The sequence below is a fragment of the Spermophilus citellus genome, assembly GCF_964194105.1.
Source record: "Spermophilus citellus genome assembly, chromosome: 6".
NCBI classification, from domain to species: Eukaryota; Metazoa; Chordata; class Mammalia; order Rodentia; family Sciuridae; genus Spermophilus; species Spermophilus citellus.
In genome coordinates, this window is record NC_138187.1 from 21,797,992 (window position 1) to 21,815,497 (window position 17,506).

The window sequence follows — 17,506 nt, forward strand, 5'->3', positions numbered from 1 at the left end:
GAAGTTAATTCTAGGGTGCTGAGCATATTTATGGAACTTTTACTTAGTGCCAGGTGTGCAACAGCCTATCCCAGACCTATCTGGTTGCACATTCAATGCTCTGCCCACCGACCTTATCACTAGGGGTTTCCCTTGTAAGCCATCACGCCCTTGAATGACTCAGATCAGGCCTAGATGCCTGTGGGACTTCAGTGACTTACAGAAGTGTCCTCTCCACTACTCTTGAGGGCAGAGTGGGTAAAATCAGAACCGTATTCTATATTGCTCCTAAGCACCTCATACCGTAGCAGTAGTAATAAAAACAACAACATAATGTGCCAGATACTGGGCAGAAGCATTTAAAAAATCTCATTTGATTCTCAAAATAATCCCATGAAACTGATCATCTTGTTTCGCAATTGGGGAGGCTCACACTTAGTCCAGCAAGAAAATTCCAAAGTCACACTGATAAGTCAAGGAGTGCTCAATTGAACCAATGCATCCAACTCCAAAACCCTTGTGTTCTAACCATTGTGTTATATGGCTATTCTTTTGGCACAGCAGTTGCTCAAATATATTGAAAGAAAAAAAAATGTTTACTTTCCCTTTCCCTTGTGGTTCTCCACCCCGTCTCCAAAAAATAGGTCATGTTTCTATTTCTGGTGGTTTTCAGTGCATCCTCATCCCATAATTCACCCCCTTTAAAGACCATAAGGCACAGGATATATGATAGGCTCCTAGTTCAGGGGAAAGAGCTCAGGTTACAGAGTCAGGGGAATATCTCTTAAATCCTGGCTCCATCTTGTGGTAACTATGTGATGTAAGCAAGTTACTACAACTTGCCAATGTAAGTTTTTTTCATCTGTGAAATTGAGGTCATACTACTTTTCTCACAGAAATGTCATCTTAAATTTAAAGTATGGGGCTTATGGTAGGTACTTATTTCAAGAAAGTGATTCTCTGAGGCAGATAGAGCTGAATTTGGTTCCCAGCATTGTAGCCCTCTGTCTCCATGACATTCAGTGGACAAGGGGTGTGTGGAGAAAAAAGTTAATGGTTACTTTAAGAAAACTGCTCCCCCCCCCCAAATTCCCCAAAAGTGGAAGCATTGCCACCTGGAATCTAAGAGAGTGAAATTGTCTAGAAAAGTTACTGATATTGAACAGTTCCTTTAGAAGGAGATATTTGTGAGCAGTGAGCCCTTGGGGCGTTCCAAGAAGTCTAACTTTATGTATGCATTCAACAGGCTCTTCTGGAACCTGCCTTGCCTTAGTCCAGATTTAGGTAAATATAGAACTCAACTTTTTGTCTAAGAGAGAAGGTGGTTTGGGGCTCTTTGAATCCTGGAGAAGAAAGCTGAGTTAGAGCTGGTATAGGAGACACAGAGGTAGTCCCAAGTGGGGGATAGATACAGCACCTGCAGATCCTCAACCAAGTGTTATTAGAACCATTCTAACATTAAGAAAATTGAAGCTCAGAGAAATTAGGTCGTTTCCAAGTCCACACTACATATGAAGGATGCAATCAGGATCAGAATCCAGGTTTGTCGGGCATCAACCCTGTAGCGTTTAACTACTTCAAGGTACTGAATATGCAACCTTGGTGATCCACACAGTTTTAGGGCGATGGGGAGTGAGGAGAAGGGAGAAGGGAGTCGGGGAGTGATCCCAGGCTTCCCTTTCAGGAAATTCAATTTTTTAATATTTATTTTTTAGTTTTCGGCGGACACAACATCTTTGTTTGTATGTGGTGCTGAGGATCGAACCCGGGCCGCACGCATGCCAGGCGAGCGCACTACCGCTTGAGCCACATCCCCAGCCCCAAGGAAATTCAAATTTAAATGTTCAGTTTTTAAAAAAATTTTTGTATCAGGGATCGAACCCAGGGGAGCTTAACCATTGAGCATATCCCATACCTTTTTAATATTTTATTTAGAGACAGGGTCTCTCTGAGGCTGGCTTTGAACTCGCGATCATACTGCCTTAGCCTCCGGAACCGCTGGGATTACAAGGCGTGAGCCACCGCGCCCGGCTCTTTTAATACCTATGTGGATTTGAAGTGGCCGGCGTTCGGGTGCCAAGAGGCTCCTTCTCGCCCAGTCGTGGTCCCAGGAAGGTATTCATATTTATGAACCACTGCAACACCTGTCATTTTGGATCCGATTGCTGAGTAAGTCCCTTAGAAAACATGGCGCTGCCAGCTTCCCCGTTTGTTTCCAAAAGCCTCATGGTCTCCTTTCCTCGCTTAGTCAAGCTAACCTTACCAAATAAGGTACCGTGAAGGCTGTACCCTTTGGTCGCCCTTCAGTACTAAATAAGTACGATCGCACTTCCCACTGTGACTTGCGTAGGAGCTTGGTGCGGGCTCTATCTTCGCGCTCGCTGATAGGTCAGTTCTAGTCAAATTTCTAAACAAGGTGCTTCGGTGATTGGGCCTTAGAGGGCGGGGATTTTTGAATGGCTCTGGCTTGGGACAAGCAGGAAGCCCTTGGGTTAGTGATGTTGTGAGGCCCAAGTAGAAGAGGTGGCACAGCCCGTAATCGCAGCGACTCGGAAGACTGAGGCAGGAGGATCGCAAGTGACACCTGGCTCAAAATAAATTAAAGGGGGCTGGCGTTGTGGCTCAGTGGTAGAGCGCTTGTCTCGCCAAATGTGAGGCACTGGGTTCAATCCTCAGCACCGCATAAATAGATAAAATAAAGGTATTGTGCCCATCTATAACTTTTAAAAATTAATTAATTAATTAATGGCTGGGAATATAACTCGGGGGTAAAGCGCCGCTGGGCACTGCAAACAAAACAAAACCCAAAAATGACGCATTCATTGGCCTCCCCAAAGCCTAGAAGAGTCCTATGTCCATCCTCAGGCGCAAAGGAGCGACCAAGGGTGCAGGGGGAGAATCCAGGGTCTCTGCACCTAGGAGATCACAAACATGCTCAGCGCCTCACAATTCCTGACCTCGAATCCCAGCTGCACTACCAGAGAATGTCAAACCCTCGCCCCCAGAATCCCAGCCGGATGATATACTGACAGAATTCGAAACCCACATGCGAGTTTGATTCTAAGAAATTCTCCATAGGGGCTGGGGAATGTTGTTTTATTTTTGGTTTTGTTTTATACCGAGGGTTGGACTCAGGGGCGCTTAACCACTGAGCCACATCCCCAGCCCCCACCCTCTTTTTTTAATATATATTTTATTTAGAAACAGGGCCTCGCTAAATTGTTGGCACTGGCTTTGAACTTGCGATCCTCCTGCCTCAGCCTCCGGAACTGCTGGGATTACAGGCATGCGCCCAGAAAATAAATACATTAAAAAAAATTCTCAGTAATAGTCCATTTTCTCTTGTAAGATAGGAGGATGTTGATCCCCAAAAATCAATGCAAAATATTTCTACAAACAAAAATAATTATGGATGTCAAATAAAAATGTGAGAAAAATTAAAATGAGACATCCAGAATAAACAAATCTATAGAAGGAGTGGGGGAAAGGCGAATGAATATTAATGGATATAGAGTTTCTCTTTTTTTGTGGGACTGGGGATTGAACCATGGTTGGTTGACTCCATGAATATTTGTTAAATTAATAAGTGAATGGATGTTACAGGCATGTAATATGAAACTAATTTTTTATTTAATTTTTATATTTATTTTTGGTTCTGGGTATTGAACACCGGGGCACTCTTGTGGCATGTGCATGCTCTACCACTGAGCCACATCCCCAGCTCATGGGAGTTTCTTTAAGGGATAATAAATATGTGCTAAATTGGTTGCAATTGATACTGAAACCTTGGTCCTTGGGTCTGTTGCCATTACAATAATGAGGACAAGATTTTGAAAAAAAAAAAAAAAAAAAAAAGGAAAAACCTTTTTTTTAGTTGATGATAGACCTTTATTTATTTATTTATATGTGGTGCTGAAAATTGAACCCAGTGCCTCACACATGCCAGAGCTGCTGCTGAGCCATAGCCCCCGAAAAACTTTATTTTATTTTTTTTTTAAAGAGAGAGGAGAGGGGGAGAGAGAGGGAGAGAGAGAATTTATTTATTTATTTTAGTTTTTTTTCGGCGGACACAACATCTCTGTTTGTACGTGGTGCTGAGGATCAAACCCGGGCCGCACGCATGCCAGGCGAGCGCGCTACCGCTTGAGCCACATCCCCAGCCCCCCGGAAAAACTTTAATTGATTTGTCAGCAAAAAAGAAACACGGGACTCCTGTCCCAGAGGCTGTGATTCGCCCTGCAAAGGGGAACACAGGAATTTTTAAAAAGTAATACAAGGACTGGGATCCAAATTTTATCAGTAAATATAATTAAATAGTGTCCATCAAGTGTCCTTGAAAGAGTCATTGCTCCAGTTCCCGAGTTTGGAGTTTTCTTTTTTCTTGTGGACAGTGACACTCTTCCAGGCTGTGAAGGGCACAGTTGTTCAGACTGGGAGAGGAAAAATTTTACTCTTGTTTCCTGTGCTGTTAGGGAGGGAAAGCGGGGGAGAAAGGGGAGATGTCTATTTTAAAATAAGGTATCCAGCGAGCTGGGGATATAGCTCAGTTGGTAGAGTGCTTGCCTGCATGCACAAGGCCCTGGGTTCAATCCCCAGCAACAGAAAACAAACAAACAAAACCAACATAGCTTCAAAATAAGCTGTCTGCACTGGAGCAGCAAGGTTTATACTTCAAAGTATAAAGTGGACTCCTCCCTTACATGATAGTGCTAATGTGAAACTCCATTGAACTTTACACTTAAAATAGGTGAACTAGAAGCTGGGGATGTGGCTCAAGTGGTAGTGCGCTTACCTAGGATGCGTGAGGCACTGGGTTTGATTCTCAGCACCACATAAAAACAAAGTAAAGATATTGTGTCCACTTAAAACTAAAAAATAAATAAATAAATATTTTTTAAAATTCTCTCTTTAAAAAAAAAATAGGCGGGGCTGGGGATGTGCTCAAGTGGTAGTGCACTCCCCTGGCATGCGTGAGGCACTGGGTTCGATTCTCAGCACCACATAAAGACAAAATAAAGATATTGTATTCACCTAAAACTAAAAAATAAATATTAAAAAATAGGTGAACTATATGGTATATGAGTTCTAGCTTAACAAAGCTATTTCAAAATGTATGAAAGTTCTTTGCAATTTCACTAAAAATTTGGAGCATTTTCCAAACTTTTGCCTCCTAGTTCTTTGCGGTGAGTAGCATTTAAAAAGGAACATAGCCAAGCACAGTGGCACATGCCTGTAATCCCAGCGATTTGGAGGTTGAGGCAGGAGGATTGCAAATTCAAAGACAGCCTCAGCAATTTGGTAAGACCGTCTCAAAAAAACAAAAATAAAAAGGGTTGAGGATGTGGTTCAGCGATAGAGTGCCCCTGGGTTCAAACCCAGAACCAAAAAGAGATATAAAAATTAGTTTCATATTACATGCCTGTAACATCATTCATTCATCCATTTAACAAATCTTTTTTTTTTTTAAAGAAAATCTTGATTCTTTTTTTTTTTTTTAGAGAGTGAGAGAGGAGAGAGAGAATTTTTAATATTTTTATTTTTTACTTCTCGGCGGACACAACGTCTTTGTTGGTATGTGGTGCTGAGGATCGAACCCGGGCCGCACGCATGCCAGGCGAGCGCGCTACCGCTTGAGCCACATCCCCAGCCTCATTTAACAAATCTTGATGGAGTCAAGCATAACAACACTTGGCAGTTGCTACTTTTTTCCAACTACGATTACGTTTTTCTTCTGAATTGACCTTCACTGGACCCTGAATAATCCTTTCATTTCCCAATCTCAATGATACCTCCCCAGATGCTGATTTTTTTTTTCATAATAAGGATTTAACCCAGAGGGCTTTTTACCACTGAGCTATATCCCCACCCCACCCCCCTTTTTTTTTTTTCCAGTTACCAGGGATTGAACTCAGGGGCACTCAACCACTGAGCCATATCCCCAGCTCTATTTTGTATCTTATTTAGAGACAGGGTCTCACTGAATTGTTTAGTACCTCACTTTTGCTGAGGCTGGCTTTGAACTCATGATTCTCCTGCCTCACTCAGCCTCCAGAGCCGCTAGGATTACAGGTGTGTGCCACTGTGCCCAGCTATTTTATTTTAGGGTCTAAGCTGCTGAAGGCCTTGCTAAATTACTGAGGCTACCCTCAAATTTGTGATCCTCTGTGTCAGCTTCCTGAGTTGCTGGGATTACAGGTATGTGCCCTAGGCCTGGCTGAAACTAGAGCTTTAAATCAGTGGCCCTAAACCAGTGGATGTCAACATGGGCAGAGTCACCCCCTAGGAGTTGTTTTGTGAATTTATGAGAATGTTTTCTTGTTTGTGTTTTACTTACTAAATTACCCAGATTGGCCTCAGACTTGCATAATCCTTCCTTAGCTTCCTGAGTTGCTGGGATTAAAGGCATGTACCACCATACCTGGATAGATATAAATAAAATTAAAAAAACTTCTCTTTATTTGTCCTTTAGGATTATATTTTTATTTTGTCATTTATCTTTTTTTTGTTTTTGTTGTTGTTCCAGTGATTGAACTCAGGAGAACTTTACCACTGAGCTACATCCCTAGCACCGACCCCCACCCTCCACGTTTTTTGTTTGTTTGTTTTGATAAAGGGTCTTGCTTAGTTGCTTAGAGTCTCACAAACTTGCTGAGGCTGGTCGAAAACTTTGATCCTCCTGCATCAGCTTCCTGAGGCAATGGGATTACCGGTGTGCATTATTTTTTATTTTTATTTTTTTGGTACCAGGGATTGAACTCAGGGGCACTGGACTACTGAGCCACATCCCCAGCCCTATTTTGTATTTTATTTAGAGATAGAGTCTCACTGAGTTGTTTAGTGCCTTGTGGTTGCTGAAGCTGGCTTTGAACTTGCGATTCTCCTGTCTCATTCTCCCAAGCCACTGGGATTACAGGTGTGCGCCACTGAGCCTGGTAATTTTTCTTTTTATTGCTCCTTTCTTCTGTTAACAGTTCAACTGTGTAACACACACACACACACACACACACACACACACACACACTTATATGCATACTTTTTTTTTTTTTAGCCCTAGGGATTGAACCTAGGGGGGTTCCACCACTGAGCCACATATTTATTAGTTCATTATAGTTATACATAACTTTTGGGTTCATTTTGACATAATTATATAAGCATGGAATATAATGTGCTCTAGTTCAATCCCCAGTATCCATCCCTTTTTAAATTTTTGAGACAGGATCTTGCTAAATTGCTGAGGCTGGCCTTGAATTTTTGAACTTCCTGACTCAGCCTCCCGAGTAGCTGGAATTATGGGCATTCAACCACATTACCTAGCTTAGATATTCTACTTTATTTCATGCTAAGATGCTAGTATATTTGTTGATGTGTTAAGTCTGGTCCAATCGGGAAGGAGAAACCATATGGTAATTTAAATGAGGAAAAGTTAATACAAAAATGATCAACTATAACAGGTAATTTAAAGAAATGAAAGATTGAATTCTGTATCATTTTCCTGGGTAGAATGTCTTCCTTTGCCTCTTCTAGGTTGCTGGTAATCTTGTTGGCAATCTTTGGCATTCCTCAGCTTGTATCAGAAGCACCACTTCAATCTCTGCCTCTGTCATATGGTATTTTCTCTGCATGTTTGTATCTTCACATTACAGTCTCCTTTTTACGTGTGTGTCCAAGTTCCTTTTCTTATTAATGACACAGCAGTCACTGGATTAGGGCCCATCCTAATCCAGTATGATCTCATTTTAACTACATTTGCAAAGACTTTATTTCCAAATAAAGTCACATTTATAGGAACTGAGGGAGAGAGTTAGGACTTGAACATATCTTTGGGGGGGGGCAAAATTCTATTCACTACAGATAATAAGCAATTTTAAAAACTGCAAGAACAGCAGATATAAGAAGCAGCTGCTGTCCCTCACACTGAGAGCATCCAGGAAAAATACTCCATCCTTCCTGGGGGTGATCCAGAACTTTCTGGAGAGGTCATAGAAATGGTTAGAGTGCCCTTCTCATGGAACCTGCTGGAAATCTTTCCTCTAGGGTGCCAGGAAGGGCTATTCATGGGAAGATGTCTCACCAGAGGTACTTTGTAGTGGAGTCACTACAAAGCCATCCAAGAAGGTACTAGGGTGAGCTGCTGGCCATTGGATGCTGTTGACCACCATGCAGGGGCTGGGGGATAGAACCCAGGAGCCTGCCAGTAGGTTCACTGGAACCAGGAAGCAACTCCCTTTCTTGCTGCAATGTTTTTCTAGCAGTATCTGGACAACCCTTAACACAATGCCAGCTAGCAGAGAAAAAATATTTCAATGGACCAGATCCATTCTCACAGAGCAAGGGGGTGGGGAGAATGAATTTGAGGGCTGGGAGTGTAGCTCAGTAGTAGAGTGCTTGCCTAGCATGTGGGAGGCCCTGAGATTGATTACCAGCCCTAAATAAATAAACAAATAAAATTGGAGATGAGGGGATAAATTGAAAACAGGCATCATAATGTACTACTGTTTCAGATATTAATAGGCAGCTCTCTCCACCCTCCCAATCTCCTTCCCTCCCCACATTTTCATTAGTTTTACCATCAGCTTTCCAAACTTGAGCCCTGTCTACCATCCCCCTGCTAGAAAAAAAGAGGGGATGGACAAGGACGGAACTGGCCACAGGTGGCTCTCTCCACTGGGAAAGAGGAGGAGGACCATAGGCAGGACCAAATTGTTCAGATTAATAATAACAATCTGAAGTAGCTGACTAGAGTAGAAAAAACCCCCAAAAGTGAAGCTTCAATGTTCATCAGGGGACTTAAATTGGGCAGGAATGTGCTTGAACCTGGCTAAATCAAGTACCTCAGAGTAGAGGATTGAAGTTGCTGGAAGCATCAGAACTGAGGGCAATCTCGTATACAGAGGTATAAATGCAGGGATACAAACTCTCAGGGGTTAGGCATGTCTCCCCCAAGGACATAGTACCTGGGAAGTCTTGAAATTTTGTTGAATGGATTAATGCAAACCAGAGCAGCAACCCAAACCCAAGGCTTACTATTATTTCTGAGGTGTGGTTCCTGGTAAAGGGCTAAAATTGACCCATTTCACCCATCTCTGATACCTTGCAGCTACAACCCCACCCACTCTACCCTGGCTGTTTTGGAGCTCAGGCTAGTGGGTTTTAACAGAAAGGTCTCCAGCAGCTAGCTGGAGGACCCAAAGGGGCAGGGCACTCAGAGCAGAAAGAGCAGCTTTTTGTTGTTTGCAGTACTGGGGATTGATCCCCAGGTGTGCTCTACCTAATGGTAGAGCTTAATAGCTACATTCCCAGGCATTTTTAAATTTAAGGCAGGGTCTCACTAAATTGCTAAATTGGTCTTGAACTTTGTGATCCTCCTCACTTGGCCTCCCAAATTGCTGAGATTATAGCTGTGCAACACTGCACTTGGCTAAGAAGCAGCAGCTTTTATCATCCTCTTTTGGGGGCAGGTACTAGGGATTGAACCCAGGGTTGCTCTACCACTGAGTTACATCCCCAGTCCTTTTTATTTTTTTGAGACAGGGTCTAAGTTGCTGAGGCTGGTCTTGAACTTGCAATCCTCCTGCCTCAGCCTCCCTAGCCACTGGGATGATAGGCATGTACCATTACACCCAGCTTCACTTTTTTTCTCATTGTGTCTTCTCTCTTGCTCTTCATCTTCCAAGTCTATTTTGAGATGGGCATGATAGGGCTTATTGTTCCTATTCTATATATAAGGCCAAACACAGTTAAGAAGATGGGAGATCCAGAGGACCAGTTTCTGAGGAAAGATAACTAAAGTGCACTAACAGCCCATCAGCAGCCCCACTGGAGTTTATGTGAACCATTCAACACACACTTGTCACATATTGTAATATGTACCCAGATGGTGGGTTAGGTAGGAGTAGTTGAAATAGGAGTCACAAAAAGGGCAGAGTTCAATTTTGTGAAGCTATGAGTGCTCACCGTTGCTAGCCTAGGCTGAGGGCTGGGACAGTCTACCTTAGATTTCAATTTGATGAACTCTATGCCCTAAGTTAGGATCTCAGGATTGGGCCCTATCTACCAAATTTTCAGCCTCCAGGCCTTTTCCTTAGGCTACTTCCTTTACCCTTAGTGTTGTTGAGACTTCTGGCAACTTAGAGAATCAAAAATCAGATTGTTTGCTCTGTTCTTGAAGGCTTTTCCTGCCCTGGGGCCTAGAAAGGACCTGTGTGTTTAAACTCAGGACACTCTAGGCCTAGGCACTCACCATACCTCTAGGGAATATCTTTAGGCACCACACGGCCAAATGGATCCAGGAGGAGAGAAAATCCCTCTAGCTGGAAGAGCTGTTGCCTACTCATACCAGAAATCTCATAAAGGATTTCCAGAGACCCAGCCGATCTCCAATCACAAAGAGACATTGTAATCCTGAGAGCACTTTTATCTTGAAGAGAGTCCTTGGGGACGGAGTTGGAGAATCTTTACGTTCCACGCTGCTGATTACCAATTCTGTTCTTTCCATATCATTGTTTCAATACTTTCATCACTCAATCTCCCGAAAGAAAATTATTCTAGACCGAGAGGTGCCTCTGCACCTTGATCTTAAACCCAGGACACTAGGCTTCAGGCTCTCTTGTTTTATTAAGAAAACAAGGTTTGCTTTGGAACAGGGAATAGTTCTTCTGGATTAGGTGCTGAGGGCCCTTCACAGTGCGAGAAGACGGTATATGCTCACTTTTTCCCCACCAACAGTCTGGCTCCTGCTAAAAACCCATGATGCAGTTTCTCCAAGCTTCGAGATCCCATCCCTGAACCCTGAGTATTTACGGTCTGCATCAGTCAGGCTCCTCCTGATAGTGGCTCCTGGGAGTCCCGAACAAAGAGGGAAGCTGAACCGGCCCCACCAAGCAAGCTAAGGTGGATTTATGGCCTCCTGCAATGGAGCCTCAATGGTGAGCCCTTCCTGCGGTTAGCGGACACCTCCACTCCTCCAGGAAGAAGCATACAAAACTCAGACGAAATGAAGATCAACATGCCCAACCTCTTCCCAACTTCGGCTCGGCCCAATTTCTCCAGGACACCGTGCAACAAAGAAGTCCGAGGCTGCACCTGCCCTGGTCTTTGACCTCCGGTGTTTGAACTCAGGACCCCCGCCACTCCCTCCCAAACTCAGATCCTGTGCGGTGAGAATCTGGTGGAAGAACCCCGGGTTGTGTCTCAATCAGACTCAGATGAGGCCTCTCTAGGACGTTGGGAATTTCACAAATCGTTAGCAGTCGGTCGACGCTCATTGGCCTAAGAGCGAAAGAACCGGAAGATGCCCTTAAAAAACGTGGAGGCACCCTAGCTTCACTATGGTTGCCTCAGCATGTCATGAAATCTGGCATAGTATTTGGCTACTAACTCGCCTTCGAAAAGATGACGCTGTCGCGTCCACTAAGGTTCAACCCGGACTACGATATTTGCCCTCAACTATAATGGCGGTGCTGCCCAATTCGGCTTCTTGCCCCTAGGGATGATGGCCACCAGGCGGCTTCACTTAGTTTCTTACCACCCCGGAAGACGGGGACCGGCGATTGGGCGGTGCCCGGAGACTCCGAGAAGAAGGCCCCTGGCGGTTGGGCAGCGTTGGGTAAGGCTGGTTTTAAAGGAGTCGGAGGTGGGAGCTATCGAAGACCGGGGATCCGCGGGAGGCGGCGGTGAGCGGCGCGCGGGGGAGGGCAAGGAGCGGCTGCAGAGCGGGCAGGAGGGGGGGCGGGATAGGGAGCGTTTGAACCATCTGGTCCTGGGCTGGGTAGAACGCTGGGAGGGGATACGGGCAGGGTAGGAGGTGTGGGTGGGATGGTGTCTGTGGGCGGAACCTCCGGGGTTGGAGCGAAGAGGGTATCTGCTTGACAGTAGATCCCCCGGGATCCAGACTGAGTTCTGTGATGCCAAAGCTCGGGCTGCCCCAGCCGGAGTGGAGCTTTGCAGAGCTAAAGCTCACAGGTGGAGGAGGAGCGCCGTGCGGCGTCTGATTGGAAGAACCGCGCTGTAGGATTCTTTCCGTAGAAATCCGGTCTTGGGGATCTGGTGGGAGGGAGGACCGTCAGTGTGTGGAGTATTGCTTTGGAATCCTCGGCTGCTCGCCGAGAAGGGAGGAGGATCACTGAAGCATGCAGCGGAAACGAAGCTTCCCAGGACCGGGATCCCAGTGGATCCCGGGGAATCTCAGGGCAGAATCTTCAGGGACAAAGGCCCTGGGAGACTAGGACCCTGGGAGAACTGGGGCCTCTGTAACCCGGAATCTCGCGGCAGGTGTCAGGCAGGGCAAGAGTGAACCGCTGATCAAGGCGGCTGCAGCGGGAGTACACCCGCCCCGGCTTGCCAGCCGGTGGCGCCCTTCAGCGCCCCAGGGCTCCAGTCTGGGTTACCGGGAGCTGCGGGAGGACCATGAAGGGCGGAGGCCCGAGGGTGGGGCTGGCCCTCACTCCCCGCTCCCCTGCTCCCCCCCTTACCCCAGGCCGCAGCCTGGCATCCCCCAGGGACCCCCCGGAGCCGCCGCTTCCCCCATGGACTTGCCTGGGGACTCCAGGTGAGAGCGCACCCCGCCCGCCTGTCTTGAGCCCGGGAGACGGGGGTCCTGGCGGCTGTACCGGGAAACTACAGAGCCAACGACAGTTTCAGGCGACCGTCCTCTGCTTCTTTCACCCTCCAGCTCATCTAGCCGGCTGTGCCGTCAGCCTCTAGCTCGATCATTATGGGAAGCCAGGAGCCCAAAACGGCCAAGGCTGCAGCCCGTGGGAGCCCCTTCGCCCCTGGAAAAGGCCTCTCGGAGGGTCCTTGCCGTGGTGCTGGAAGATGTTATGGCTGCCCACATGGTGAGCCCCCTGAACTGAAAGGCCCTCTTTTCCCCTCACATCACTCCTCAGTACCAAAGTCAGACTAGAGTCCTTAAAAATATACAAACACCTCATTCTCATGTCTATGGCCCCAGCACCCTCCCTAATGCTACAGTTCTGCATAGTTCTCCCTTCAACCTAGAAGTGAGCAGGGTTTCCAGTGCTCACACTTTCCTCACCTCCCAACCCCTGTGGCTGGAACCACATTCCTACAACTTTCAAATATGAGAAACCCTTCTGCTTTTTTTCCTTGGGGAAGCTTCTGGGGTCCTTGGCTCCATTGCACAAATGAGAAAAACTGATACCCAAAATAAGGTATTGACCCACCCAAGATCACTCTCTTTCATTTCTCCAAATAGCCTGTTGAGATTACCCACATTCTACACCTGCAGTTCAAGATCTCTAATTCTGGCCCTTAATTCAGACCAGCTCCCCTCTTCTTTGGGGATTTGAGTGAATTCTAGCCAGGATCTTTGTCACCTTGAGGCTAAGGGAACTGTTAGGCTAAGGGAGACACTGTTCAGTCCAAACTCTCTTGCTCTTTTTTTTTTTTTTTTTAATATTTATTTATTTATTTATTTATTTTAGTTTTTGGCGGACACAACATCTTTGTTTGTATGTGGTGCTGAGGATCGAACCCGGGCCGCACGCATGCCAGGCGAGCGCCCTACCGCTTGAGCCACATCCCCAGCCCCCCTCTCTTGCTCTTGACACCTCTCTCTCTTCTAGGTCCCCCTGGTCCCTCAAGAGAAGAACTCTATTCCACAGCAACACAGCAATCTTCAAGATTCTGTCTGCAGCCAGTCACGTGCCTCACCACCCCAAAAGATCAAGTGGCCTTCACAGGCCAGGTGAGCATGGCGGATGGGGAATCAGCTGGGGACACAGCTGAGCCCACTGAGTTTTTGGTTCCCTTTCCAGGCCTCCTGACCCCCTGCATTTGTGCCGAGAACCCTTGAGTCGAATCCATCGGCCCTCTTCTACCCCGAGGCAACGATCAAGGACAACACCCGTCCCAGAGGAGAGCCCTTCACCAAAGGTGGGCCAGGGCCCCCAACCTACCCTGGTGGTGATGCTAGAAGACATTGCTGGTCCCAGACTCCCAGCTGAGGTATATAACTTGGGGAAGGATGATAGGGGTTTAGCTGGGGCATTCCAACAGGGTTATAAAAGAGAAATAAGATGACTGACTCTGGGGTAAATTTCTCTCAGGGCAAGAATCACAGCATTTTAGGTAGCATACAATACCTGAGCAAAAATTATATGAAAGTCTTAAGTGTGAACCCAAGCAGGTAGCTGGGGACTGAAAGAGCCAGGGCATAGGGAACTAAGGAAGCCAAAGGCAGCTTCCCTGCTTCTCCACATATATCCCTTGTTTATATCCAGGACTTCGTGGATGAGAACCCCACCTTCGCCATCCCATCACAAAGGTGAGAGGGGCTGGGGAAGGGATCATCCCGGTAGCCAGAGCTAGGGACATCAGGATTTATTTTTCAGTCTTCCTTGTAGCACCTTTAAGGGACAGGGGTGCCATGCACAAGCTTTTCCTAGAGACTGAGGCAGGAGAATTGCAAATTCAAAGCCAGCCTCAGAAATTTAGCAAGGCCTTAAGCAACTTAGTGAGACCTTGTCTCAAAATAAAAAATAAAAGTGTCTGGGGATGTGTCCCAGTGGTTAAGCACCCCTGAGTTTAATCCCTGGTACCAAAAAATAAAATAAATAAATAAATAAATAAATAGGATTGGGGATATATAGTTCAGTAACAGAGTGTCCCAGGTTTAATTCCCAGTATCCCCCTCAAAAAAAAAAAAAAAAAAAAAACCACAAAAAACATAGGACAGGGGAGGTGGTGGCTTAGGTGAGATTTAGACCTGGAAGCCTTCACCTGAAACCTTTACCTTGCCCCTTAACCTCAGAGTTGAGCCCATGGCAAAGGTTCACCAGCTAATGCCTGCATCTGAGGACCTAGAACCTCCATTCCAGCCGTCCACCCTTACTGCAGACCCACCAGGGAGCCCACCACCAGGTAAGGATGAGGGTTGAGACTGGGAACTAAGATTTCTGGAAGTATCAGGTGCAGAGGTGGGGGGTGGGGTCCTCCCAGAGTGGAACATAGTGCATGAAAATGGAATTTAGAGGCTTTGAGGTTTAACTCCCAATTGTAGGACTTAATTTTTAGGAGTGGGTTTATTCCTCTGTGGATAAAGATTATTGTTTGAGACAGAGGCCAAGGCTACTAAGTTGGGGCTTAGACACCCACAGCTAAGGAATGCCTACCTGTGACCCTCTCCTTTCCTTAGCCCCAGATCCTGCTCTGGAGCCCCCATCGACCCCACCACCATCCAGTCTTTTACGCCCCCGCCTCAGTCCCTGGGGCTTGGCCCCCCTCTTCCGTTCCGTCCGCTCCAAGCTGGAGAGTTTCGCTGACATCTTCCTCACGCCCAACAAGACCCCGCGGGCCCCACCCCCATCATCTCCCATGAAGCTGGAGTTGAAGATTGCCATCTCAGAGGCTGAGCAGTCCCGGGCTGAGGGCATTACATCTGTTAGTCCCCGGCCCCCCATCCGCCAGTGGCGGGCTCAGGACCATAATACCCCAGCACCTCTCCCTAAGCTTTCTCTGGGCCGAAGCCACTCCTGCCCTGATCTGGGGGCCCCTGGCCCAGGTACCTGCACCTGGCCCCCTGTTCCACCCCAGACAAGCTGGTCCAGGCCCCGGCGGCACACTGTGGGTGGTGGGGAGATGGCCCGAGCCCCACCACCTCCTCGGCCCTGTCTCCGGAAAGAGGTCTTCCCTCTTGGAGGAATGGTTGCCTCCCCTTCTCTCACCACATCTTGCTCATCCAGTGCATCCACCTCCTCCTTCTCCGAACCAGCAGAACCCAGGTAGTGCACTCAATAAACCCTTGAAGCCCTGGCCACAGTCTGGGTCCAGCTTCCTTAAGTATTCAGCGGGCAGGAGATGGGGATATTGCTGTGAATCTTGTTGGTTCCTGAGCCTTGACCTTCTCTGCAGATTGGGCTCAACCAAAGGGAAGGAACCAAGATCCTCAAAAGACCAGGTGCTTTCAGACCCTGAGACCAAGGTAGGATTACAGCTGAGAGGGAGGAGACAAATGGATTCCCAGCTGTCTGTACTTCAAGGAAGCCACTCTTTAACTACCTACACCATTTTTGCAGACTATGGGAAAAGTTTCTGGATTCAGAATACGCAAGACACCAGTCCGTCCTCAAATAAACCTTACACCAATGGGCCTGCCTCGACCAGTCAGGTGAGAGATTCACTAGGCAGGGAGCTGCCTTGGTCCAGCAGGTGGAGGCTTATGTCCCCTGAAGTATGGCTTTGTCTCCTCTCAGGGAGCACAGTCCCGCCTGAAGGAGAAAGTTTGGCATGGACATTGTTTGTGCTTAGAACTTCCTGTCTGCCTCACACAGCACTCCTGGCCCTGGCATGATCCAGAAACTGATATACAGACCAGGCCTTACCTAGCCCTTCTTCAGGCCCCACTGGCCCAAGGTTTCTCAGTGGCCTCTGATCTTTGCTCCCAGGTTAAACAAGAAGGAGTTCAGCTTGGAAGAAATTTATACCAACAAGAATTATCAATCACCCACAACCAGGAGGTGAGGAACTTTGAAAGCTTGAGGGTGGTAGAGGAAGGCCAGAACCAATGGCCTGTTGGTAAATAGCTCCTCTCCCTATCTGGTCCAGGACCTTTGAGACCATCTTTGAGGAACCCCGGGAGCGCAACGGGACTCTGATTCTCACCAGCTCAAGGAAGCTCCGGCGGGCTGTAGAATTTCGGGACAGCAGTCTTCCCCGATCCCGGCGGCCATCCCGTGGGGTCCGGGCAGCAGCTAGCAGGAGCCTTACTCCCAACCTGGTACCCAGCCCAGATGTGGGACCCCTGCTGCAGCAACGGCTGGAGGAGCTAGATGCCTTATTCCTGGAGGAGGAGAAATAGATGGGGAGCAGCCCCATCAACCCTAGAAACTCTTGTTTGTCCATCCATCTGGAGGGAGGGAAACCTCTAAGGCACTTATATTTTTTTCTCTATATTTCTAGTAAAGTTTTCGATATGTTTCTGATTCTTTTGTGTCTGAGTTTGAGACTGAAAGACTGATTGACAGTACTGACTGATATTTCTATGTTGGCTCCCCCAAAGGACTAGGCTTTTTTGGGGGGAAAGGGGCATCAGGAATTGAGCCCAGAGATGCTTAACCATTGAGCCACATCCCCAACTCTTTTTTATATTTTATTTAGAGACAGGGTCTCGCTGAGTTGCTTAGGGCCTCTGTAAATTGCTGAGGCTGGCTTTGAACTTGAAATCTTTCTGCCTCAGTCTCTCCAGGGGCTGGGATTACAGGGGTATGCCACCACACCTGGTCCCCCCCAAAAAGACTAGGAAAACGGTCAGAGTGGCACTCATAATTTAGAGACTGCACGGAGCAGTGGCCAGAGGACAGATTCTGGAACAGGGATTCCCAGCTGTCTGTACTTCAGTTCCCCTCGCCTTCTGTAAAATGGGCGAATAATTACCAAATGAGTTAACATAAGAGAAAGTGCACGGCACACAAATGCAAAGTGTTTTTTGTTAGCGCTCAGAGAATACAGACCAGCATTCTTGAGCCGAAAAATAACTGGACAGAATCTCGATCTCGCAAATCTAATAACA

At 47.0% G+C, this 17,506-nt stretch overlaps 1 protein-coding gene across 1 annotated transcript; it reads left to right on the forward strand.

Moving 5' to 3' along the window:
- Nucleotides 1-11,429: 11,429 nt before the first annotated feature.
- Nucleotides 11,430-16,919, forward strand: PRR14 (proline rich 14; the record flags this gene model as incomplete). The annotated part of the gene is given in 12 exon segments (XM_081297173.1): nucleotides 11,430-11,447; nucleotides 11,449-11,651; nucleotides 12,650-12,812; nucleotides 13,563-13,684; nucleotides 13,755-13,944; nucleotides 14,220-14,263; nucleotides 14,750-14,859; nucleotides 15,134-15,719; nucleotides 15,850-15,919; nucleotides 16,014-16,105; nucleotides 16,383-16,454; nucleotides 16,543-16,919. Coding segments are annotated over 12 exon segments (1,923 nt in total). The 3' UTR covers nucleotides 16,796-16,919.
- Nucleotides 16,920-17,506: the final 587 nt, after the last annotated feature.